Source organism: Engraulis encrasicolus, chromosome 5 (genome assembly GCF_034702125.1).
Source record: "Engraulis encrasicolus isolate BLACKSEA-1 chromosome 5, IST_EnEncr_1.0, whole genome shotgun sequence".
Taxonomy (NCBI): Eukaryota; Metazoa; Chordata; class Actinopteri; order Clupeiformes; family Engraulidae; genus Engraulis; species Engraulis encrasicolus.
In genome coordinates, this window is record NC_085861.1 from 47,818,722 (window position 1) to 47,843,721 (window position 25,000).

General features: G+C 44.5%; 2 protein-coding genes across 4 annotated transcripts in view; one reads left to right on the forward strand and one right to left on the reverse strand.

The window, feature by feature from the left end:
- Positions 1–14,232, reverse strand: part of ube3d (ubiquitin protein ligase E3D) — a 31,053-nt gene extending 16,821 nt beyond the window's left edge. The window contains exons 1-7 of the mRNA XM_063199605.1: positions 14,034–14,232; positions 11,946–12,175; positions 9,933–10,023; positions 7,395–7,632; positions 1,259–1,337; positions 618–687; positions 211–319 (exon numbers count right to left, since the gene is read on the reverse strand). Of these exons, the coding sequence (XP_063055675.1) occupies positions 211–319; positions 618–687; positions 1,259–1,337; positions 7,395–7,632; positions 9,933–10,023; positions 11,946–12,175; positions 14,034–14,110 (894 nt within the window). The 5' untranslated portion in view covers positions 14,111–14,232. The remainder of the gene's footprint in view (positions 1–210; positions 320–617; positions 688–1,258; positions 1,338–7,394; positions 7,633–9,932; positions 10,024–11,945; positions 12,176–14,033) is intronic.
- Positions 14,233–14,464: 232 nt separating this feature from the next.
- Positions 14,465–25,000, forward strand: part of dop1a (DOP1 leucine zipper like protein A) — a 69,166-nt gene continuing 58,630 nt past the window's right edge. For all 3 annotated transcript variants that reach the window (XM_063199606.1, XM_063199607.1, XM_063199608.1), the window contains exons 1-7: positions 14,465–14,776; positions 16,874–17,076; positions 17,491–17,672; positions 18,124–18,294; positions 19,220–19,409; positions 21,379–21,477; positions 22,375–22,474. In XM_063199606.1, coding sequence (XP_063055676.1) covers positions 16,939–17,076; positions 17,491–17,672; positions 18,124–18,294; positions 19,220–19,409; positions 21,379–21,477; positions 22,375–22,474 — 880 coding nt within the window. In that variant the 5' untranslated portion in view covers positions 14,465–14,776; positions 16,874–16,938. The remainder of the gene's footprint in view (positions 14,777–16,873; positions 17,077–17,490; positions 17,673–18,123; positions 18,295–19,219; positions 19,410–21,378; positions 21,478–22,374; positions 22,475–25,000) is intronic.

Here is a 25,000-nt window from a genome sequence, read left to right on the forward strand (position 1 = left end):
TAAATAAAAAAAAAACAGATCACATATTGCTACAAAGCAATAAAAGTATGTGTGTGTGTGTGTTGTGAGAGCCATTACATTACATTACATTTGGCAGACAGGAGGGAGAGGGAGAGGGAGAGGGAGAGGGAGAGAGAGAGAGAGAGAGAGAGAGAGAGAGAGAGAGAGAGAGAGAGAGAGAGAGAGAGAGAGAGATAGTGGGAGTCTCACCAGGACAGCTGCCTTGCCAGAGGGCGTCTGAAGGGAGAATCGGAACATACTTTGGGCCGAGGACAGCTCAACAAGCCTGGCAGACACAGTCTTCTCCACAAACTCCAATCTGGCATGCATAAATGCAGACACACACACACACACACACACACACACACACACACACACACACACACACACACACACACACACACACACACACACACACACACACACACACACACACACACACACACACACACACACACACACACACACACACACACACACACACACACACACACACACACACACACACACACACACACACACACTTATAGGGGCTCTTCAGTACATCATTTTCCTCTTTGCTTGAGAAACATAATGACAAGCTTTGAGGTGTGCAGTTTTAATCAGATGCCACTCACCTGGTTATGTCATTGGTAATGCCATCGCCCTCAGTCTCAACGACCTCTGTGATGTAGAACTTGAAGACGTCTGCAAACCAAGAACAGTAAATCAGCACACAATCAATTGCCATCCATAAATCTCAGACTCTCCAAAACACAGCAAGTACCAGATGTTATACTGAACAGTGCTCAGCAATAATGAGTACACCCTTTTTGAAAAGTAACATTTGGAACGTATTGCTTTTAAAGGTGCACTGTGTAGGATGGTGGCCAGAGTAGGTATTGCAACTATGCTGCTCATTGAAACTGTGCTGCCTATTGGCACATTTAATCTTTTCATGAATATTTAGTAAATAATAAACTAATATTTACCAGTATGACCAAAGTATACGTTGGCTATTTCTGGAAATTCAAAATGGCAGACATTTGTGAATGGGCAGGATGAATTCTGTAAGTAAACTAATACAAATGTTACACAGTGCATCTTAAACATAGTCTATGCATATTTTGTGTTTATTGAAACATTGTTAAAAATGTTACTTTTCAAAAGGGGTGCACTCATTATTGCTGAGCACTGTAAATGGGATCTGACTGAAATACTCGTCATCACAAAAAAAAACCTTGATGGTGTTAGTTTGTTATGTTTCCATGTGTCTGACCTCTTGTAAGGGCCTCTCCAAGCATGGCAGAGCACTTCTTACAGGAGACCACCGAGGTGCCGGTGTGGACAGGCCTAGGCTGTGAACACAGACAAGCAGGGGAGAGAGACGGGGTGCTGTGAGGTTCAAACAGAGCGGAATGGAAATCGATGAGAACACAAAACAAGAGGAAGACATGATGGATGCTCCATCCCGCCCAGCCGGTGACCCAAGAGGCTCCTTCCTGCTCCGAGGCAGGAACCAAACGCCAGCAGTGAGTCGTGACTGTGGAAGATGGTCAGATACAGACAAGTCAGACAGAAAGTAAAGAAAGTATACAAAAAAATGCCACGCTTGGTCTGTTGGCAACCAAAAATCGGTTAAAAGCACAAGGTGGATTGCAAGCAGAAATCCGCATTCTGTGTGTTCATGGCTTAAGAGTGGAATAGACCAATGGACCTAATGAGGTGGCAAGATGTCGCTTTTACTGGACACTAAAAAACTAAAACTGAACCCCCCCAAATCTTATACAAACAGTGCAGAATCCAGTACATTGGTAAGAGTAGATCAGTTATTCCGTTAAACTATTTGTGTTGGAAGGGGGTGGTTGACGTTTAAGGGCGTAACACAATTAAAAAAAGAAAAGTTATTCCAATTTCTGAAAAAATTGATGGAAAAAAGTGAAAAAAAAATAGAAAAAATAAAGCACTTAGTGGTCCGTGGAATTTCGCCTAACTTTTCCCATTTTGGGAAAATGTGTCCTGCATCAACACATTGCATAGGCATGTCACACCGCAGGAAAATGAAGTCACACCACAGGATATTCACTGCATTATGGCCATTTTAATCCTTTTGTATACATGACTGACATCTGAGCTCATGCTAACTTGATAATGATATTGTGTTTAATCTTAATATGTGTTTTCATTTATAAAAAACATTTTTTCCTTCTATAAGAGCAGTCACACCACAGGACACCATAAAATGAACCTAAGCATTGCGTGACAGAAACATTGCAATATGAAGACATATTAAGAGGTTAATAGTCACCTTAAACTTCCACAGCACTCTCTAATAACTGAGGTACTGACTGGTTAGGAGCCAGTCTTTAAGACCCTTGTAGTTGGCCTTGCAGCTGCCCGTTCACAAACATTGACATACAGGTCACCTCACAGGACACAATTTGTGTTACGAAATTGAACTAGTAGTTAATATTACGGTTTTGAGTTTTTTTTTCACATTCACATATCTTAATATTAAGTTAATATTTATGCAATCATGTCAAATGCTTCATACATTATTCAAAATGTTGTTGGTTAATTTATATATATATATTATATTCCAGGATTCATTAATGTTACAGTCACACCGCAGGATATTTGACATATAAACCTTTATATAAATCTTAACACATCGTCTTTCATTGACATTTGTTTTTTAAAGGAAAAATAACAGTTTTGTAGGTTTTTAACCAATGTTACGAAAAAACAAGGCTTCACGTCAACCACCCAAGGAAACTATGGCAGGGTTTTTTTTTACTTCTACTTTTACTTTGGCCACCTCTGGAGAGAGAACAATGTAAATGTTCCATCAAAGCATGCTGAAGTCCAGGGGGGAGGCATATACGGGTTTTAGGCGAGGCTAGGAGATGGTGACTCGTCAGACGGAACTCCCACACACACTTTCCTTTCTAGGGAACAAAGAAGCAAGGGAATGGATAGAATGGAGAAAAAGAGAAAGAAAGAAAGACAGAAAGAAAGAAGGAAAGAGGGCATCCCCACCTCCCACCTCCGGCCACCCTGGGGCATTGGAGATGGACCATGACAACTCTCGAGAACAACAAGAGCCGAAACAGGAAAACAACAAACAAATAACAAAAAGCTTCAAAATGTTGAGTATTGTAACAGACAAGACAAACAACAGACTCAAGTACTCACACGGACGTATGGACGCACACACACGCGCACAGAGACAAGCACACACAAGCGCACACAAGCGCACACAAGCGCACACAAGCGCACACAAGCGCGCACAAGCGCGCACACACACACACAAGCGCGCGCGCGCACGCACACACACACACACACACACACACACACACACACACACACACGCGCACAGACACAAGCACACACACGCACACACACACGCACACGCACACACGCACACACGCACACAAGCACACAAGCACACACACACACACACACACTTCAAGTCTCATAGTCTCATCCATCAAAGGAATTTTGAGGAGAAATCTGCAATCCCACAATCTGCCACACCTGCTGTTGGCCATACGCTCAATCTAACTAAAAATAAACCAATAAATAAATACATACTCCTCAGACCCCAGGTGTGTCTAGGTGCAGGACACCATGGCCATTTGGAGAGTGTAGATAGAAGATAACCTGCCACGGACACACGTCTGGAAGATGAGAAACGGCAAACATGGCAGCAAAGAGCCGTGTTATTCACCCCTCTGTCATGTCTGATAGTGCCGTGGGATGGTGTGTGTGTGTGTGTGTGTGTGTGTGTGTGTGTGTGTGTGTGTGTGTGTGTGTGTGTGTGTGTGTGTGTGTGTGTGTGTGTGTGTGTGTGTGTGTGTGTGTGTGTGTGTGTGTGTGTCAGTGGACTCTGAGAGATGATGCCGGCAGACCATTCCAAGATTGGGATCACCTTCCAGACCTCTTCTCTCTCTTTTCAATTGGGCAGTCCCACTACTTCGCCAGGCTGTGATAAAATAAAGCAACCAACCTTCTCTTCCTGTTTGCCACTGCATCCTCGTCAACCCTCCTTGTGGGGCAAGCCCCTGCTGCAATCGTAATTGATGACTGCAGAGAGGATTAATTGCCTAAATACCTTTAAAGGAACTACTGTATATACAAACCTCATTATTAGCACTAGGTTGTATGGAAATACTATGGTAGAGCAAGGCGCCTGTAAAAGCTTTTTGTTCTATTCTGGAATACCATTTTGACAAAGACCACTCTCGGCTAACAGCAGTACAAGTGCCAGGGCTCCCAGCTAGGCCTGTAACGATACACTCAACTCACGATGCAGTTCGTATCACAATTTTTGTCCTACGGTTTGATACACCCCACGATTTCTTAAATCTACAGTGCCCTCCATAATTATTGGCACCCCTGGTTGAGATGTGTTAAAAGCCTTAAAATAAATTCAGTGTTTATTGCAGAAGAATACTGTCACACTGAAAAATTTAGGAAAATGTAGCCTTCAACTCAAATGAATTGTAGGAAAATAAAAAAAATCCCTGACTAAAAAATAATTATTTTTCATTAAATCACCTGTTCCACAATTATTGGCACCCTTAACAATTCCCAGGAAATAAATATAATTGAAGCATTTCTGTCATTTCTACAGTAGTTTACAAAGTTTACCAAAGTATGTAGGAACATTTAATTAGTAATTCATCACTTCCTGTTTCCCTGGGGTATAAATATGACGTGACACCGAGGCCATTTCTCTTATCCACTCTTAAACATGGGAAAGACAAAGGAACACAGCATACAAGTGAGGCAGATGTGTGTCGACCTTCACAGGTCAGGCAGAGGCTACAAGAAGATTGCCACTCAACTGCAGCTGCCCATATCTACTGTGAGAGGAATAATTAAGAAGTTCAAAACAACTGGAACAGTGGTAAACAAGCCTGGACGAGGACCCAAGTTTATTTTGCCACCACGCACAGTGAGGAAGATGGTAAGAGAAATCAAAATATCTCCAAAGCTCACTGTTACAGAATTACAACAAATGGTAGCATCCTGGGGTCACAAAGTCTCCAAATCAACCATCAGGCGCTGTCTACACGCCAACAAGCTGTTTGGGAGGCATGCACGGAGAAAACCTTTCCTCACCCACAATCATAAACGCAAACGTCTGGAGTTCGCCCAGCGGTATTGGGGCTTCAACTGGGACCGTGTGCTTTGGTCAGATGAGACCAAGATTGAGCTTTTTGGCAACAAACACTAAGTGGGTCTGGCGTGCCACGAAAGATGCGCATGCTGAAAAGCACCTCATACCCACTGTGAAGTATGGGGGTGGGTCAGTGATGCTGTGGGGCTGTTTCGCTTCCAAAGGCCCTGGGAAGCTTGTTAGGGTGCATGGCATCATGAATGCTTTGAAATACCAGGACATTTTAAATCAAAATCTGTTGCCCTCTGCCAAAAAGCTGAAGATGGGTCGTCACTGGGTCTTTCAGCAAGACAATGACCCTAAACATATGGCCAAATCTACACAGAAATGGTTAACCAGACACAAAATCAAGCTCCTCCCATGGCCATCTCAGTCCCCAGACCTCAACCCCATTGAGAACCTGTGGGGTGAGCTGAAGAGGAGAGTACAGAGGAGAGGACCCAGGTCTCTGGATGATTTAGAGAGATTCTGCAAAGAGGAATGGCTGAAGATCCCTCTTTCTGTCTTTTCCCATCTTGTGAAACATTATAGGAGAAGATTAGGTGCTGTTTTGTTGGCAAAAGGGGGTTGTACAAAATATTAACAACAGGGGTGCTAATAATTGTGACACACATTATTTGATGTCAAATAATTATTTCTTTATGTGGGATTTTTTCCCCACTGAATAAATGCACTTGTATTGAAGGTAGGATTTTTCTCTTTTTTTCCATTAAGGTCCCATATTATTTAGAGAATAATAATAATAATTGGAAGCTAAAAAACACATCTCAACCAGGGGTGCCAATAATAATGGAGGGCACTGTATGTCATTTGAAGCTTGGAAGCACTATCACGTCATATCATATGGTTGTTTTCTGGAATGAAGGATAACACAAATTTGAAAGGGCGTCATCACGATACTGCCTCCTTACATCACAATACAGCAGGGGTGCAGAACCCGTTTGTGGCCCTTGAGGCCGTTTTATCCGGCCCCCAGATATAATTTTAATGATATGCAGCTTCACAAGAAATGACATATTTTGTGAAGGAATCTTAGAAAATGCATTTGCGATACAATTAAGTTATGTTCAGGGAATCTAGAGAAGGTGGTATTTGTTTAAAAGGTGGCTGCCTTCAATATAGGCCTAAAGCGAAGGGGGAAGTCCTGGTTTGTGTTCATAGTATGGCCCTCTGAGGATGTTCACAGCCCTCGGATGAATTTATAGTGGCCCTTCAAATGAAAAAGGTTCCCCACCCCTGCAATACAGTATCGGGACTCTGAGTATCACGATTTCTCGGTTCGATTCAATATCGTTACAGCCCTACTCCCAGCCTCTTCCCCGGTGCGAGTGACTCACCACACTGCTACAGGCTCGGGGTGTTTAGCTGTATGACACCTCGCACAATTACCCTGAAGGCTGCCTGCCTTCCGACGACGGTGGCTGAGGCAAAGATGCAGCAAAATGATGCAGCGTTTCACACACTACCCCTTGTCCTTAGATGCTGCAGTAACAATAAGAAAAGGTGACGCCAATCCTTATGGGTTTGTTAAGCTTGTAGCACTGGAAGGTCGTACTGTAGCAGCTGGCAGAGCAAAGTGACATGTTGACGGCTGACCTGCTGCCTACTCCACCAAGGCAAACTCTGGGCAAGATTAGTTTTAATGCATACAGTGATTTATGGGAAGAGGTAGGAAAAAAAACCATTAAAATGAAACTTTGAAGAGTTAACCGTGTTCCAAACAATGCAGAGAAAAGGATGCTCTTGACTTGGAAAGCTAAATGAAAGGAGTACATTAAATTACCTAAAGGAAGCAAAGAAAGAGGAATGTACACATTCGGCTAACACAAAACATCTGGCAACAGCAGGGCTATAGAGGCAGATTTGAAATGTGAAACCGACAGTTGGAGCACCTTTTTGCAAGTAAAGCAGGTTTTAATCTCCCACCAGAAATGACCAGCCCAGATGCTGAACGATGCTGTTTCACTCTGTATTTATACAGGATCACGTTTATACAGTATATTATTTATACAGTATGTATCACGTGTTGCTGGGTGGAGGGCCTGACATCCACATCCATAAATTCTCGTTTTTTTCATAATGCAGTACTATTTAAATTAAAATCAATGAATTAAATATGTAATAATATTTCCCCTCACAAAAAAACAAAACCTGGAAGAACCAACCCCAAATAGAGAGGTAATATGAAGACCACTTGAGGTAATATGAAGACCAGTTGACCACTGTTTACCTTGTCAGAGTCCTGGCTGTGATTGGTTGCCGTGGTCTCAGGGGCGGCACGTGGGTTAATCGTAAGTGCCTGATTGGAGCTGTCGTCTCCTGCCAAGAGGAAGTAGGTGTCTCCTGTTAAGCAGTCCTCCGGCCGAGGGTGGAGCTTCAGGTTGGCGAAAGGGTCCGGGTGGCAGCACCAATCGCCCACCAAGGCGTTCCAGTTTCCACTGGGCAGGGGCAGGACGCGCCGGAACACCCTGATAAACCAATCAAAGCATTGTGGGCGTTGTTATCATGGCTACACATACATAGGACTTGCAGAACCTTCTAAAAATGGCCACTTCATACTTCAAGCTGGCAATTTTGTTCTCTTGACAGACCCACCCATTGAGCCATTGATTTATTGAATGCACTCCAGGGCAGACTAAGACTAAGTCTAAACATCCAGAGTGAGCTGAGTGAGAGTGTCTACCAAAGGGGATGTTAAGCCTGAGCAGAAGCAGCATACGGGCTCTCCAGGGCTGAAAGATCTCAGGCCTGCGCATCACATTAGGCGCATGGTACAATAGGCTTTGTATAACACATGCTGGTAGATCAGTTTAAAACCCTCCACTTTAGTTTCCCTTTTTTCTTGACATATGATGCTTTGGGGTGTGTGTGTGTGTGTGTGTGTGTGTGTGTGTGTGTGTGTGTGTGTAAAATAGTTGCGGGTTGAAGACCTCAATGAAGGACATTGACAAAAGAATGTCAACAATGTTCCATCTAAACTGTACAGTAAGTTGCATCGATAAGTTTGTGATTAGAGGTATCAATCATTCGTTATTTGGATATTCTCTATGAATTTCCTATGACGTTGTCAACACACTTTCTGCGTCAGTGTCTATACTGCGTAACTATTGTGCTCTAATGCCATGATGCAATTCAAGATGGCACTAAGACCTACTACTACGCACTCAAATATCACAAAAACACAAGAAAAATTTTGTATGCATTGACTACACTACTTACAGTACTAATGGCCTAAAACACACACACACACACATTTTAGGGCGTAATTAGGTTCAAGATCCTCACGCTGTTCCGCTTAAGCATTTTAAGTGTGAAGGACAAGAGGGATAAGAAGCTAGAACAGAGCATGCCTTTTAATGTGTTATCAAACTCCCTGGGCGTCAACACATCTGGGGTTGAGCTGTGATGTACCGTGCTGAGCTGAGCAGTGTTTGCTTCCTCTTGTTTTCCCCCCATCGTCTTTGATCTAGGCCTCTCACTACAGTAGGCCTCTGAGGCAGGAGAGGTGCAGTAGTCAGTCCCTGTCTCTATGTTTCTGCCTGTCTTTCGTACACTCTCTTTGTGAGGCATCAGGGCCACTGACAGCTTTTGGTTGGGCCCAGGACAAAGACATCTCAAAGGGCCCTAAACCCAATCAATACAATGTAATGAGGATCCAATTCTGGGCCCGGGACAAGTGACCCCTTTGTCGGCTTCCCTGTGAGGCATCATCTATCTTTCTGTCTACGTACGAGTTTGCTTCCATCTGCATGGCTGTTAATCCACCTGTCTTGTCTGGCTGTCTGTCCTTCCTTCCGACCGTCCTTTTGATTTGTGCTTGACTTGAGTGTTTCTGCCAGCTCTAATGCTGGTTGGTGTATTCGTGTCCTGTCTCAGCTTATCAGCCTCTTTGCACTTTGGGCCAAAGCAGCACTGCATTACATTAGCCCCAGGAGAGGGAGAGAGAGAGAGCACCAAGAGCAGAGCACCCCCCTGTGAGAGATAGTGGTCTCTGGTCTGCTAATTAACAAACCCACTGCGCGCGCGCACACACACACGCACACGCACACGCACACGCGCACACACACGCACGCACGCACGCACGCACGCACGCACGCACGCACGCACGCACGCACGCACACACACTTCGCTTTCCACCACATGGATGCACACCCACTACGTTTACATGATGTTTTTAATTCCGAAAAAATAATTCAGAATTAAACAGTTCCGTCGAGTAAGTTTACTTTGATCTTTCCTTCAATTCCGAATAAGAGGTGTTTACATGAGTTCAGTCAGTTAATTCCAAATTAAAAGTCTCATGCAAACGTAGCAACTGTCTCATAAGCGAAGATTTGTTCGTTCTTGTTCTTACTGTACCTACTCTCTCTCTCATACAGTACACACACTACCCTCCCCTAGACATGCTCTCACACAGATTTCTTTTCTCCTTTTTCTTTATCACACAAACACAAAGTTATTATTTGTTACACACACGCACACATGTAAACATCAAAGTCTCAACATCTTGTAGCCTACAGTACTTCTATCAGACGGACACAGATGTGCTTTCTCAGTCTCTCACACAAAGTCTGTCTCTCTCACACACTCACACTCACACTCACACACACACTCACACTCACACTCACACTCACACACACTCTCACACTCACACACACTCTCACACTCACACACACTCTCACACTCACACACACTCTCACACTCACACACACTCTCACACTCAATCAATCCTTCTTCCCCTCTCTTCATCTCACAACGATATACTCACCTCTTCTCCTGGATGCAAGCCCCGCAGGCCTGGCAGAGGAAGCCATAGGAGCGCTGGACCTGTAACCGCTCAATAACACTCCCCCGCCACTCTGCAACACACGTCAGAGAAGACACAACAACACACACGCTCACGTAAACAAGCAGGTAAACAAATCAAGTTAGACTTTTGCAACACACACGCAGTGTATGTTTGGGTACGTGTGTGTGCTGTGCATGGGTGTGTGTTGAAGACTATGAAGTTTCTCACGCACACACACACACACACGCTCGCACGTGCACGCACACATACACACGCATACACACATCCAAAAAAAATGAGACAGGCAACCTTGTAGGTGGGTAGCTGGGGGGTGTATGTGCGGATAAAAGCTGGATGGGTGAAGGCTAACAATCAATTTGTTTTTAATTAGAGTCTGGTGGTGAGAGGTGGGCGGACGGCGTGGCTGGCTGGGCAGGTGCTCCTCTAATGGCAAACCCCTCACTTCCTCTCACAGGGTATTTCTCAAAGTGAAGTGCTCTAGCCTGGCTGGGACGAATAACACCAATTTCTTGTGGATTTCACCAAAGAGCATTCAATAACAAGCTCTAAGTGTAATTAATATAATTGGATACTCCTGCGAGAAATGGGCGTTACTCGTCCTAGCAAGGCTACGCCACTTCACTTGGAGAAATAGAGACAGACTCACGGTCACTCACCACGAGACTCTACCACCACCCCTCTGGCAGACTCTCCACTCACTAACAAAAAAATGTTTTCTAATTTTCGAAGTTTTACCTTTATGGTAACACAAACACGTCTCGGCATTAAGCCATTAGTTCATCAATTAAGACCACCCCCAGCCCAACCTCTGGCCAACTCTCCACTCACAAACAACCATATGGTTAACACATTTTTGGTGTAAAATGTGTATATACGGTAGCCTTCATCCTCACATCCAATTGAATCCCATATGTACAGATACAATCATTATGCATGTATGAATAGGCAACAGCAAGCTGAAGTGAGATCTATTTATCTAAAGATGGAGTTTCCAGTCAGTAGTTGTTTTCCTTGCACACCTCAGTGACTTTCACTTAAAGGTAAAAATCCTCTCAGCTCAGGTACTCTGTTAGAGGTGTGTGTGTGTGTGTGTGTGTGTGTGTGTGTGTGTGTGTGTGTGTGTGTGTGAGCGAGAGTGCCCTTATGCTCCTCCTCCTTTGCTCCCCTCATTAGTTGCATTAATCTAGTCTGGGCGCTGGTGCGTGCCACCCAGCTAGCTCTCTTGCTCTCTCTCTGTCTTGTACTTGCTCTCTCTCTGGGGGGCGGGACCACATTCATTAGTCAAATTCCTCTAGCTAGAAGAAGAATCTGGAGATCAATCCCGCAACACCCCCCCCCCCCAACCCACACACACACACACACACACACACACACAGTGACAGCTTTGGCTGAGCCCGGGACAAAGTCCTCTGAAAGGGCCCCCCACCCAATACATTCCATGTAATGGAACCCAATTATGAACCCCCAATCTCCCTGGGCCCAGGAAAACTGACCCCTTTGTCCCCCCTTCTCATCTTCCCTGCACACACACACACACACACACACACACACACACACACACACACACACACACACACACACACACACACACACACACACACACACACACACACACACACACACACAGAGAAAAGCCTAATGAACACCCTCCTGACAATGTCCATGTATGCACACCCAGGGCCTCTGCGCAGCTCTTCCCCGGGACACAGAACAAAATCTTCTGAAAGGGCCCTCTTCTCAATGCATACAATCTAAGGGGGACCCAATTCTGGGCCTTCTACCTCCCTGGGCACGGGACAACTGACCTGTTTCTTCCCCCTTGTGTGCAACCCCAAACAGCTGCTGGACAAAAAAGTAAACCCTTCCTCCACCGAGTTGTGTTTTCTTTTCCCCTGTTGGCTCGGTTTGCTTTGCCACCTATAGATTTTCATTAGCTCCACCAGGGAGCGGTGAAGTGAGTGTTTTCTTTACCGGCCTGCTGCTTCACGTCCAGGCGCAGTCTGAAGTGGAGCCCCTCTTCTCCTGCACCGTCGTCGCCCGAAGGGGTGGGCTGGCAGGAGCCCGGCACAACGCTGACCCCTGGTGGCAGTGTGACGCGCCGCAGCTCTCTGGGGGTCTGAATGAGCAGAGAGGACTCGGTGCTGCTGCTGCTGCTGCTGCTGGAGACTTTGACCTCTGTGGGACTGTGGGCCACATCATTCCTGGAGGAAAATATCACTTGGTGGTTACAAGTATTCAGATGCTGCCTCCTGTGGATTTGACCATCTTGCGCAGCTGAGTGTGTGCAAGAGAGAGAGAGCGAGAGACAGAGACAGAGAGAAAGAGAGAGAGAATATACGTACAGTGTGTGTGTGTGCGCGTGTGTGTATTGGAAAATGAGAGAGTGAGTAAAAAAAAAGTGTGACACGCATACGCACGCACACAAGCACACACAGGGCACAAGGATACAGGAAGTGCAAGGATAGATGCTCTATTCTGAGGGAAATGGGCACATGGAATTGGTGTGCATATATTCCCTGAACGGATCATTAGCACTGATAGGTCATGCTGATAAATTTCCCTTCCCCCCCAACTCGCCTTCTGAGTCACACATGGAACATGTGTTACAATAAAAAATAATTTCATTCCTGCTATTAATTCTTGTCCTGGGGCAGCTTTTTTTAAAAAAGTCATCACACTCATCCATGCTGTCAAAATAAATTACAGATTTTATGTCGTCATGAAATTTCCAAACTATTAAATATTACCATGTGTACCAAGATTTTTGCTTTTACATACAACAGTATGTAGTGGCAAGTTTGTGTGAACACCAAGCAAAGAACTACGCATGGTGCCGACATCATATCCTGTATAAATGACAAATGATTACACAGATGTATAAGCTTAATTGTATGAAAGGTAACTGAATGCAAGCATCGTCTCAAGCTCTGAGGCAAACAGGTGATTTGACGATTACAATGACAATGAATATAAATTATGGTTCTTCAAATTGAAAAAAAGACCAGATAGAAATCTCTATAGTGGGGATGCCAAACTCAGGCACGGGGGCCAAATTTGGCCCGCGGAGCCATTTTATTCTGCCCGTGGGATCATTTCAAATGTGTATTACAGTTGGCCCACATACACCATTAATGTATAGCGTAACATTGTGACACAGTGCTTGTGATGTTGGCTTGATTATGTCCTCTTTTGAAAGTCGCTTTGGTTATAAAGCATCTGCCAAATGCAATGTAATGTAATTGTAATGTAACATGACTTGAACATGAAATGTGCTATGTCACTCACAGGATGTGCAGGTACATTTTAACCAACAAATATGATGGGAAAGAGTGTAAGCGAAATCTAACTATATGAAGTGCATGCATGCGCAATTTTAGTCCATTTTTTTTAAAAATAATTGGTGAGTTCGGCCCGCGACTTTGTTAAAGATTTTGATTTTGGTCCTCAGTCAATTTGAGTTTATCACCCTGTCTAATGCAACGGTAATTGATGCACCAGCCCCACCTAGTGTTGGGTTGAGGTAGCCTACCAACACATCACCCTGGCTGGGCATCTATTTACAGTAGTTTATTCCACTGACGTATTGCTCTATTCCTTCCCAATAAACTTCTGGCTACAACTGTATTTCTCAACTCAGCCCACACTGAATTAATTTCCTTGTACCCGATACTGTTCGCATCATATATTAGACTCAATATTTAAAAAAAGACCAGGTTTGTTCAGTGTTTGACAGTTACAGTAACTGACTTCATGCAGTGATAAGTAAGAACTAAGAACGTCTATGTTTGCCGCAGTTTTTCCCATTTATTTACACTTTCTTGAGAAGAGAATTTCACCTGACGCTCTAAAATGAAGACTGTTGGCCTGGACGAAGTTTTGGGTTACGGCCTACTTTGCGAAACTGGTGCAGGAATTCCTCTATAACTTCAGCCTACGTTAATATAGTGTTAAACAAGGGTCAACGTCAACATAATAATTTCAAAAGGACAGGTGGCGTGGGACAAACTAGGCCTGCATGTGGTCGGTGATACATCATCGGCACAAGTTGCACGAGCCTACCTCATAATCAGGAGGCCACTTTGCAAACGCTGTCTCAGTTCAATGAATACTTCATGCCGTCTTCCACTTTCGTCCATTCTGCAGTGACTGTATACTTTAAGATTTTTACTGGATCCAGGTGTAATCACAGGGTGAGAAGAGATAGACTGTAACAGCACAACAGCATCAACAAGCGCTGTTCATTTTGAATGCGTGACTGATTCGGGCAGAACATTAGTTTTGACAACCGGTTACCATCTATGAAATTTCAAAATAAAAGCCCCACGCGTGCATTGCAGTGGATATGTGTGCGTTTTGTCCGCAACGAGCTTTTCATTTGACATATAATTGTATCCGTACCCGAGCGTTGTTTATTCATTTCCCACTTAACATGTTGTCGCCACGTTCACATCGGAGAACTGTCAAATCCTGAAGGCTGATTGGAGCTTCTGGTGAATGAGACCGCTGATGTTAGCACCGAACCGGATGACAGTAAAGATACGTGTTGTAGGCCCTTTGCTCATAAAAGCGAGACATTTTAAGGGAATATGTCCGATTTTCGAAGATCTCACTCCCCCTTGAAAAGGCTCCGTTGTTCTGTCTAACCACTATTCGGGTTAAAATAGCCGAAACCGGGGCCTGTCTGCCTGGACATTCAGAGCCGACCTGCCCTGTTGTGCTCTCACTGCAGATACAGCCTCCATGGTTAACAGTAGCCTAGCAGGCTAATTATTGACAGTATAGCCGTTGCTAACCCCAAAACGGTAAGCATTCCCAATCCTCATGAAACAAATAACATTGATGTATACGTTATCTAATTATCGGGACGTTTCGCGAGTCACAGTTGAAGATATTCTGATGATTGGCGATTATTTTGGTAGTATTAGCACGATGTTCTTTCAGATGTTGACATAACGTTTCATTCACACTAGCCAGGAAACGAGATAGGAAGCGTTAATGAGGTGACCAGTGTATTGATACGTTGTATGGGAGATTTTACTACCATGTAATGTTTACCTCGTTTCAGACGAGGACATAGTGAGGTATGTGAAAGCTTAGCATCCATGCCGTCTGATTAATCACCTCGTCGGGTTTGTATTCCTTGACAATAACTAGAATAATAACCTAGTGCTAAGTCGAATGTCATAGACATCCGACCTGAAGTAGGCTATGTGTTTCAGATATCCGTAACCCTGTCTTGTCACAGCCCTAAATGTCTGTCAGACGCAGGTCGTTGACACCAACACAGTTTCATTCATTGTTAGTGTAGGTGTAGATTACAGTGGGACTTGGGGGACTTGGAGTTATAATTTCATGGTTGTCATGCGCATTATTGTTACTCTTCTATTGAGTCTGTCCTCAGGAAACCAACACTTCATCATGTCATACGATTTCAACGTTTTACAATAGGATGGGTGTCGAGTTGCTCATTTTCCTCAGTATGGGAATGACGTCAAGTTCCCAGCAGGGGCTGACAAAGGGATGGTTCAGTAGCCTACTTGTCAGAGGCCATGTAAACAGCTTGCTACAAGTGCAATGCATGGCCCAGACTCCCAGAGCAATGTTTTCTTCTAATCATACATAATATACATTTCTAAAATGATCTATTTCACAAGTGTTGTATTGTTATAGGGCCCATAAGATAGACTGATATTTGGGCCCATTTTGTTAAAGCATAGTTTTGGTTTCGGCTCATGAACATGATCATTCTGACATCACTGTGACCTAGCCATTAGACACACTGTCAGGTGAATTTTCTTTATCCTGCCAGACGGGTTAAAGTGCTTTCAGCAAGCAAGAGTGTGGGACAGCTAGCTCTCCTCTGTCACATATGCGTATATCTCCAGTGTCAAGTTGGCTTTATTGTCAATTTCTTTACATGCACTGGTTATACAAAGAATTGAAATTACATTTCTTACTTTCCCATGCAGACATAGACATAGACTTTAGGTGTGGACATAGACAATAGACATAGACAGTACTATACATTATGCCGAGAGTACCTATACAATACACATACAGACATATAAAGCGCAAGACTGGGCAACAGAAGACATACATAGAACAGTGCTCTCCACACTCAGACCTATGCAAAGTTTAAAAGGGGAGGACCTGTTCTGTCCACACAGGCAACTCCCTTCATTGGCCAGACAAGGTGGCCTTCTCCTGAGCTGTTACAAAGCATTCAATTGCACAAAGTGTTCAACGCATACAATGACAACTGGGTAATTTTTTGGACCGGTTCCAGATTCAAGCACTGGTTGCCACGTGTGTGATATTTGCTAGTGCTTTCATCATCATCAGCTTCACAGTTTGTTATTTGCTTTCTTGGCCAACAACAACAGTGATTGTGCCAAGCCCTATCTGAGGAATCTGGCTCCTCTTTTTACAGCATAGGCTACCTGTCTATGCATGTAATTAGGGGATATGTTCTGTAAAAGGTTATTGTCCCCTAATCGGACCTGTATTATTTTTTATTATTATTCTAGTATTTCACTTGAAGCAGTGTCCTGATGCATCATGCGTTGTCATTAATGTCATTGCCATTATAGATTTTATAAACATGGTATTACTGTTTAGCTAAATACCGCTGATTTCTCAGTTCTCTCAGCAGAGGTGTTTCTTGAACACTTGAGCACACTCGGCAGTGCTGCAGTTTCCTTAAATACTTCCTGGCCGAACAACAATTTCCTGTTTACCTCTGACGCTACATAACAAAACACTAGCTCTCCCTCCACTAATATCTCTTGTTCACGCTCTCGCTCTCGCTCTCGCTCTCTCTCTCTCTCTCTCTCTCTCTCTCTCTCTCGCTCTCGCTCTCTCTCTCTCTCTCTCTCTCTCTCTCTCTCTCTCTGGAGCAGGTGTGATGTGCCTGTGTGAGCTGGCTGCAGGGCTGTAGTGCACGGTAGGCCTACCGCACAGGAGGATGAACGCAGAGGAGGTGGAACTTCTTAGCGACTCCAAGTACAGGAACTATGTGGCGGCAGTGGACAAGGCCCTCAAGAACTTTGAGTACTCCAGCGAATGGGCGGACCTCATCTCCGCCCTCGGCAAACTCAATAAGGTGACCGTGACCGGCGAGCAACATAGCACACTACTGTACCTGCATGTTTGACAGTTCATTCTGAGAGCAATTGCCATGACATTTATTTTTTATTCAAGGTCAAGTTGAAGTGCTTTTATTTGTCCCATGCATATTATTTGTTGTCAAATGATATTAGTTTATTTATCCCCCTAGTTATTACAAAACTTGCTCAGTCTCGACCATTTGGAAATCCCCTTCGGACAACTAATCTCACCTATCATAACTACTACTGAAGTTGTGGTGATTTTTTTTTTTAAAACAATCTTCCTGACTGATTTTATAGGGCTTTACACGGTCTCCATATCATTTTTTTGTTACTGAGTTTCTATCCAAACCAGTCAGCTATTGTGTCACCAAATGCTGATTCTATGTCACGTCTCAATGTTTCCCCAGGTTTTGCAGAACAATGCCAAGTACCAGGTAGTGCCCAAGAAGCTGACCATAGGGAAGCGGCTGGCCCAATGTCTGCACCCCGCTCTCCCCAGCGGTGTCCACCGCAAGGCCCTGGAGACCTACGAGATCATCTTCAAGATCATCGGACCAAAGCGGCTGGCCAAGGACCTCTTCCTCTACAGGTGATGAGAGAAGGGAAGGAAGGACAGCATAAAGGAAATGACAAATGTCGGCAACACTTTTTTTCTGCTCTTTTGGGAGCATAGAACAGTATTCCGGAAATTTGTCATTGGTCCAGCGCCTGTGTCACTGATGTGCGTGCATTCTCTGCTTTAAAGGAAGGACAGAACTCAGTATCTGAAATGAATCATAGTACAATAAAATGAGATGATATGGAGCTCATTTGTATGTTGTGTAGTGAATGACCCACGGTAATAGCACTAGTGTAACAACTTATCGTAGTATAGTTATAATAGATATTATAATAACTTACAGATGTACCAGTTGGTTTTGCCAATTACATTTCATGCCAGATTCTTACAACTCATCCTCCTCCATTTAACTTCATGGATATTGTCTTTGACTTTTTGACTCATGACTGTTGATGGTTGTTCTCTGTTTCGGTTCCATCAGCTCGGGCCTCTTCCCGCTGCTGTCCAATGCTGCTATGTCTGTGAAGCCCGTGCTGCTGGGCCTGTATGAGACCTACTACCTGCCCCTGGGCAAGACGCTGAAGCCAGGCCTCCAGGGCCTCCTGACCGGAGTACTGCCGGGGCTGGAGGAGGGCTCCGAGTACTATGACAGGTAGGGGTGTGTGTGTGTTTGTTACTGGCATTTGGTGGGTGGAAGGAAGTTTGTGACTGAAGGGGTATGGAGAGAGAGAGATAGAGAGAGAAAATGAGAATGACAGAGAGAGGTGACAACAGCAGCGAATGAGTTACAGATTGTGTAGATAAGAAGGAGTGGGGTTGAATATGACAGGGCACTAAAAGATGAGGACAGATTCAACTGGTGGATAGACACTGAATGAGGTAGAGCAATGTACACAAACACACTCTGGGACTGTTAGTATCTCAAGGGGTTAAGTAAGGAGCACACACAGCACCACTGCCAATTGCACAGACAATTCTTAGGTCATGTTTTGCCTGTGTGAGTCGAGAATTTGCCTCCAGGGTAAACAGTCTTTTTTTTCAGAGAGTGCGCTCAACTCCCAACTGTTTTTTACAAGGTCTTCGAGTGCGAGCAAATACCAAAGTTCATATTTAGTAGACTTGGAAGACTTTAGAAAACGCTGAAGAAGGATTACGCCGAAACGTCTGTCTGTCATGCTAACCCACTAGAATAAAATACAAGAATTACACCGGGGAGAATGCAGCTTTCCTCCAGGGGAAACACGCACCCACACCTGATGTTATCCTACACATACAGTAGCTAACAGATCTTGTCTGAGGGTAGACTGTTAGTCGCATGTGAGGTTGTGAAATATCATGCTTTGCTAATGTGTTATTGCTGTCTGTGACTTTCCTAATTCAACTACAATCTAATATTTCTATTTTGAGCTGCATCTTGCATGAATCGTGCAATATTATGGTTGTTTTTTTAGTGATGGTGGTGGTGGTGGTGGTAGCAGACTAGCAAGTAATATAATGATATTATTTGAAGTAGTATGATATATAATAGAGCACTGCTCTCTCTACTCCTCCTCCTCATCCTGTAATCTCCTCTCCAGGACCAACACGCTGCTGGAGAAGGTGGCGTCTGCGGTGGAGCAGGCGGCCTTCTACAGTGCCCTGTGGGGCAGCATCCTGACCAGCCCGGCCGTGCGCCTGCCCGGGGTCTCCTTCGTCCTGCTCCACCTCAACCGCAAGCTCTCCATGGAGGACCAGCTCTACGTCATGGGCAGTGACATCGAGCTCATGGTATGAGAGATTTATTTTTCATTTATTTTTTTTAGCTTTTGCGCTTTATTTGAGACAGGATACCTCCATGACTGAGGTACCCTGAGCATAGTACCGTCCCGCTGCACTGCTCCCTTTCGGGCGCCATTGGGGGCTGCCCCCTTGCACAGGTGAGGCATAAATGCAATTTCATTGTGTGCAGTGTTCACTTGTGTGCTGTGGAGTGCTGTGTCACAATGACAATGGGAGTTGGAGTTTTCCAGTTGGGATTGCATAGTGACAAAGGGACAGGAAACGAGTGGAGAGAGACGGGGAAGGACTGGCAAATGACCAGGGCCGGAATCGAACCCGGGTCACTGGCGTAACAAGCTAGTCTCTTACCGTTAGGCCACGGGAGGGCCGAGAGATATCTCTGTGTTTGTCTACCTGTGGTATTTTGTGTAGAGTAGACAGTGACAGATATTGGTGTGTGCGTTGCATCGCCACAGTATTGTGTGTGGTGTGGTAGTGATGCTGCTGATGTGATGACCATGACCGTCATCGTGGTCATGTAGTCCTATTTTGATGACTAACTAAGGACCTACATTACTGACCTCTTGAAAATACATATAACAAATCAAAGCAAAACAAAGTGAAGCAACACTTTGTTACTTCCCGTGTCACAACAGTGTAACAAAGTGTGCTCCGATATGTTGAAATTCACATTTACTAAAAAAAGGAACTATGGCCTCAAAGTCAAAAGACCAGCAACATGATGTCATTCTGGAGCACAAACATGACCAGTTCAGTCCAACCAGCCGCTATATGATCACACATTTGTCACATGATGAGTGGGGTGTGGTCTACCGCTCCACTTTCATTGGTGGAGGCAAAGCTCTTTAAAGTTTTTTTTTTTATCAGCAGAACAGAAAGAATGCGTTTGGGATTAGTCTGTGGGGTCCCATGATGCATCCATTAATGTTGTTGACATTTGGCAAATTTACATTAATGCTTATTTGCCAATTTAAATTACACTCGTTGTGTTTTTTGCCTTTTTGTTACCAGTGAAATTAAATGTCACCTCCTTTTTGACCACTGCACATACTGTTTGCATACATGTTTCAACTTGGCTGTCTTGAGAGTTTTATATCATCAATCATCATTAACCACCTAAGGACTTCTCACCTCCCTCAAAATGGCAAAAAAACAGATAAACTAAACAGCAACTCAAAGACATCAACGAGTGTATCCGAAATGAATAAAATCACCACAAACACGTCACCTCCAGTGTGCCAGCCCTGTTTGAATAAAAATAAACGTCTGTGCAAGAGGAAGCTGGGGGCAATTTGAAATGGGTCACCTCGGTTGACAGACACAATGTCATTGTGATGCGGCCGCAGGTCATCTTTTCTTTTTCTCTTTCTCTTGTCTTTCTTCATTTCCTTCTCTCTTCTCCTCCTCCTCCACACTTTCCGTCCGTCTTTTGTGTGGCCAGCCTTAGGGACATCCGATAATTCTTCCCTCCATTCTCTGCTTATTTTTCACTCACTCACTCTCTCTCTCTCTCTCTCTTTCTCTCTCTCTCTTTATCTTTCTCTCGACTTTTTCTTCAACATCAAGCACACTCTGTCCTTTTCACGCCTGGCCGCACCTTTCTTCGTAATTCTTCTTTGAAGTTCCTTTGACGGACTGCACAGAAAATGTCAAGAGTGATGGTGGCGATGGTAACATGATTGAAGCAGAGATGGAATAAAAAAAAAAATGACATGCACAAATTAGTATTTTGATTGGCTGAGCTGCCCATTGACTTATTTTAGAACCAAATCAGTCTGAATGGAGTGTAATTCAGTTAAGTGGAGAGTAATTGAATTGTGTGTATGATTGGACCCCTGTTTTGGTGTGTGTGTGTGTGTGCGTGCGTGTTTGTGCGTGCGTGCGTGTGTGTGTATGTGCGTGCGTGTGTGCGTGTGCGTTTGTGTGTTTGTGCATGTGCGCGTGTGTGTGTGTGTAGGTGGAGGCGGTGGGTATGTCTGTGCAGGACTCCAGTGTGTTGGTGCAGAGGAGCACTCTGGACCTCATCCTCTTCTGCTTCCCCTTCCACATGAGCCAGGTGACACACACACACACACACACACACACACACACACACACACACACACACACACACACACACACACACACACACACACACACACACACACACACACACACACACACACACACACACACACACACACAATAATGTGTCTCTCTATTTCTCTGTCTCTCTCTGTCCCTCTCTGCCTCTCCCCCCCCTCTCTCTCACGCACGCACGCACGCACGCACACACACACACACACACACACACACACACACACACACACACACACACACACACACACACACACACACACACACACACACACACACACACACACACACACACACACACACACATTAGTCTTTGCTGAGATGGCAGACTGCTGAAGAAGTGTGAGAACCTATAGATCTGCCACCTGACTTATAATATTGTCTGCATATCTAAATATGTGTGACTACAGTATTTCATACCTCTGCAATGTCTCAGCGGGAGATATTTAACTCATCAATGACTGTAATATTACATTAATATTAGACAGACACTTTTATTCACAGTGACTTACAAAAGATGACACAAACATGCACGTCTGTGGTGAAATCATTGCTCACTGCTGACATGGGTGAGCCTGACTCAAACATGCCCAAAGCAAATTTGGGATCTTGACATTGCTAATATACAGTAGTTGTTGTTCATGATGTTGTTATAATGCTGTATTGAGCATTTTGGCGTACACAATTACATTTTAGTGTCCATAAATAAAAAAAAAATCTGATTTGTGGATTACTTTTAAGAACATATTCACTAACCTGCCCATTGTCATTTGGATGATAAAAAACCAACCACACACTCTGCATATGTTTGCTGTCCTCAATACTTGAACTTGTATTTGTATTTATCTGTGTATTATGTTTGTTTGTGTGTCGCTAGGCAACGCGGCCAGACATGATCCGCATCCTATCAGCAGCACTGCATGTGGTCCTGAGGAGAGACATGTCACTCAACCGCAGACTCTACGCCTGGCTGCTCGGTATGATGTGCACGCATGCATGCACACATACGCACGCACGCACGCACGCACGCACGCACACACACACACACACACACACACACACACACACACACACACACACACACACACACACACACAGGCATGCCTGCGTATACAGTACACACACATTCCACACACACGCACGCACGCAGGCAGGCAGGCATGCACATGCCGGTACATGCTCACACACGGATACACACACACACACACACACACGCACACAGACATGCATGCACACACACACACACACACACACACACACACACACACACACACACACACACACACACACACACACACACACACACACACACACACACACACACACGGCGCGCAGGCATGCATGCAATACACACACGCACGCAGGCATGCATGAACAATGCACATGCAATACACACACACACACAAGCATTAGCACAAGCACACATAGAGAGGCACACCCTACTGTACTCATTGTGATAAATGTCCCTTTCACTTCACTGCCTCATGGAGACACAGTCAGAGAGAAATAGAATTTAAAGTGTCTGACTCACATGGCGCACGCACGCACGCACGCACGCACACACACACACACACACACACACACACACACACACACACACACACACACACACACACACACACACACACACACACACACACACACACACACACACACACACACACACACACACACACACACACACACACACAGAGCACAGCACAGCACAGCATGGAATGACATTTAGTTTTTCGATTAAATCATGCCTGCAAATTGGTAGATTCTGTTCTCAATACTTTACATATTCATGCTTTCCTGATGATACACCATAGTAGTAGTAGTAGCTTTTATTTGTCACACACACACACACACACACACACACACACACACACACACACACACACACACACACACACACACACACACCACACACACACACACACACACACACACACACACACACACACACACACACACACACACACACACACACACACACACACACACAGACACACACACACACACACACAGTTTAGTACTTTTATTTGGATCTCACCAAGAAGGCAGCATTACAAATCCAAATAGTGATGGAAGCAAATGTCAAAGCACTCAGTATGGACTGATCAGAATCATAGGGTCCTATGTAATACATTACAGGTCAGAATGGCCTGATTAATTAAAATTGTTTAGGGGTAGACATGGCACCTCCTTCGCCATATTGCTAAACTACCAATTGTTGCAGAAATTGAGCAGTATTTAGCAGTCTTTTTTGAATTGTCCTTATTAAGTCCACAGAGCTGCAGTCCACACAATGCAAGCCTATGTACATGTCCTAGGCTGCCAAACACAAGAACAATAAGCTTACAGTTGAAACCTTGATTTGTGACCACATCCATAAGTGGCTGGTATTTTAGGATCTTGGAGTGGTAACAAGTATCCATGTAGAGATCAAAGGGGCAACCTATTTCCACAAAGGAGACATTTTTATTGTCAGCATCTATAATGGTGATGTCCGGTGTGTTTGGAATGCTGCTTAAAAGTGTGTCATCATGACTGTCGCTGAACCAGTCCATTTTTACTGTGCAATTTGTGTGTATTTGCGTTGAAATGTCCTGTGCCTCTTTAATGCCTTGGGCTATAATGTTGACCAGTCTGTCATGTCGCGCTACATACAGTCCTTTATAGAAGTTGCACCCATTTAAAATGTGTGCAACGGTCTCGTTGTGTTGGTTTGTGGGATGTAAAGTGCAGTGCGGCTCATGGCTAGAGGGGTACCAGATGGCAAGGTTGGATTTGGTGGGTAGTACTTGGAGACGGGCTTTAACGGTAAATTTAAGAATGTCTTCGCCAATTGCAGTGTTGGAATAAACTGTGTGTGATAGGGAGTGATTTGCAAATGGTAAATATGCCAGTTTCCCTTGCAGTCTGAGATGTGTCCTCCAGCGTTCTGCGCTCTGGGACCGCCGGATTTTAAGAAGTGATTGTCTCTACCCCACTACTGGTAGGTCGTGGAGCGTGTCACCTGTTGTATAAGTGACGCGAGTGTAGCAGAGCGGGTCCGTTGGAACATTTTGGAGCGTAATTGGAGCACTGTCAGATCTCTCCCATTTCAGGTGTAATCCCATGCGAAAACACAAGTCATTCAGGTCAAGCCAGTCGGACCTCGCACCGAATCCCACGGCCTTGATATTTAATTTTCCATTCTCCTTTATCTGAAATCCCAGGAACTGCTTGTCCTCCTCCGTGGCAATTGGGACTTTACGCCTGCGAAGATGTTGGATGAGCGATGCACGCGCCATCTCTCTCACTGCAGCGTCGCTGTTGTTAAGCATATTAAGGAGATGACTTGTTCTAGTGGCCATATATACCCACTCCACATTTGTAACACCCAGCCCTCCGTCCTTTTGAGACTGAAAGATGATGTCCCACACACACACACACACACACACACACACACAGAGCACAGCACAGTACAGCATGGAATGACATTTAGTTTTTCGATTAAATCATGCCTGCAAATTGGT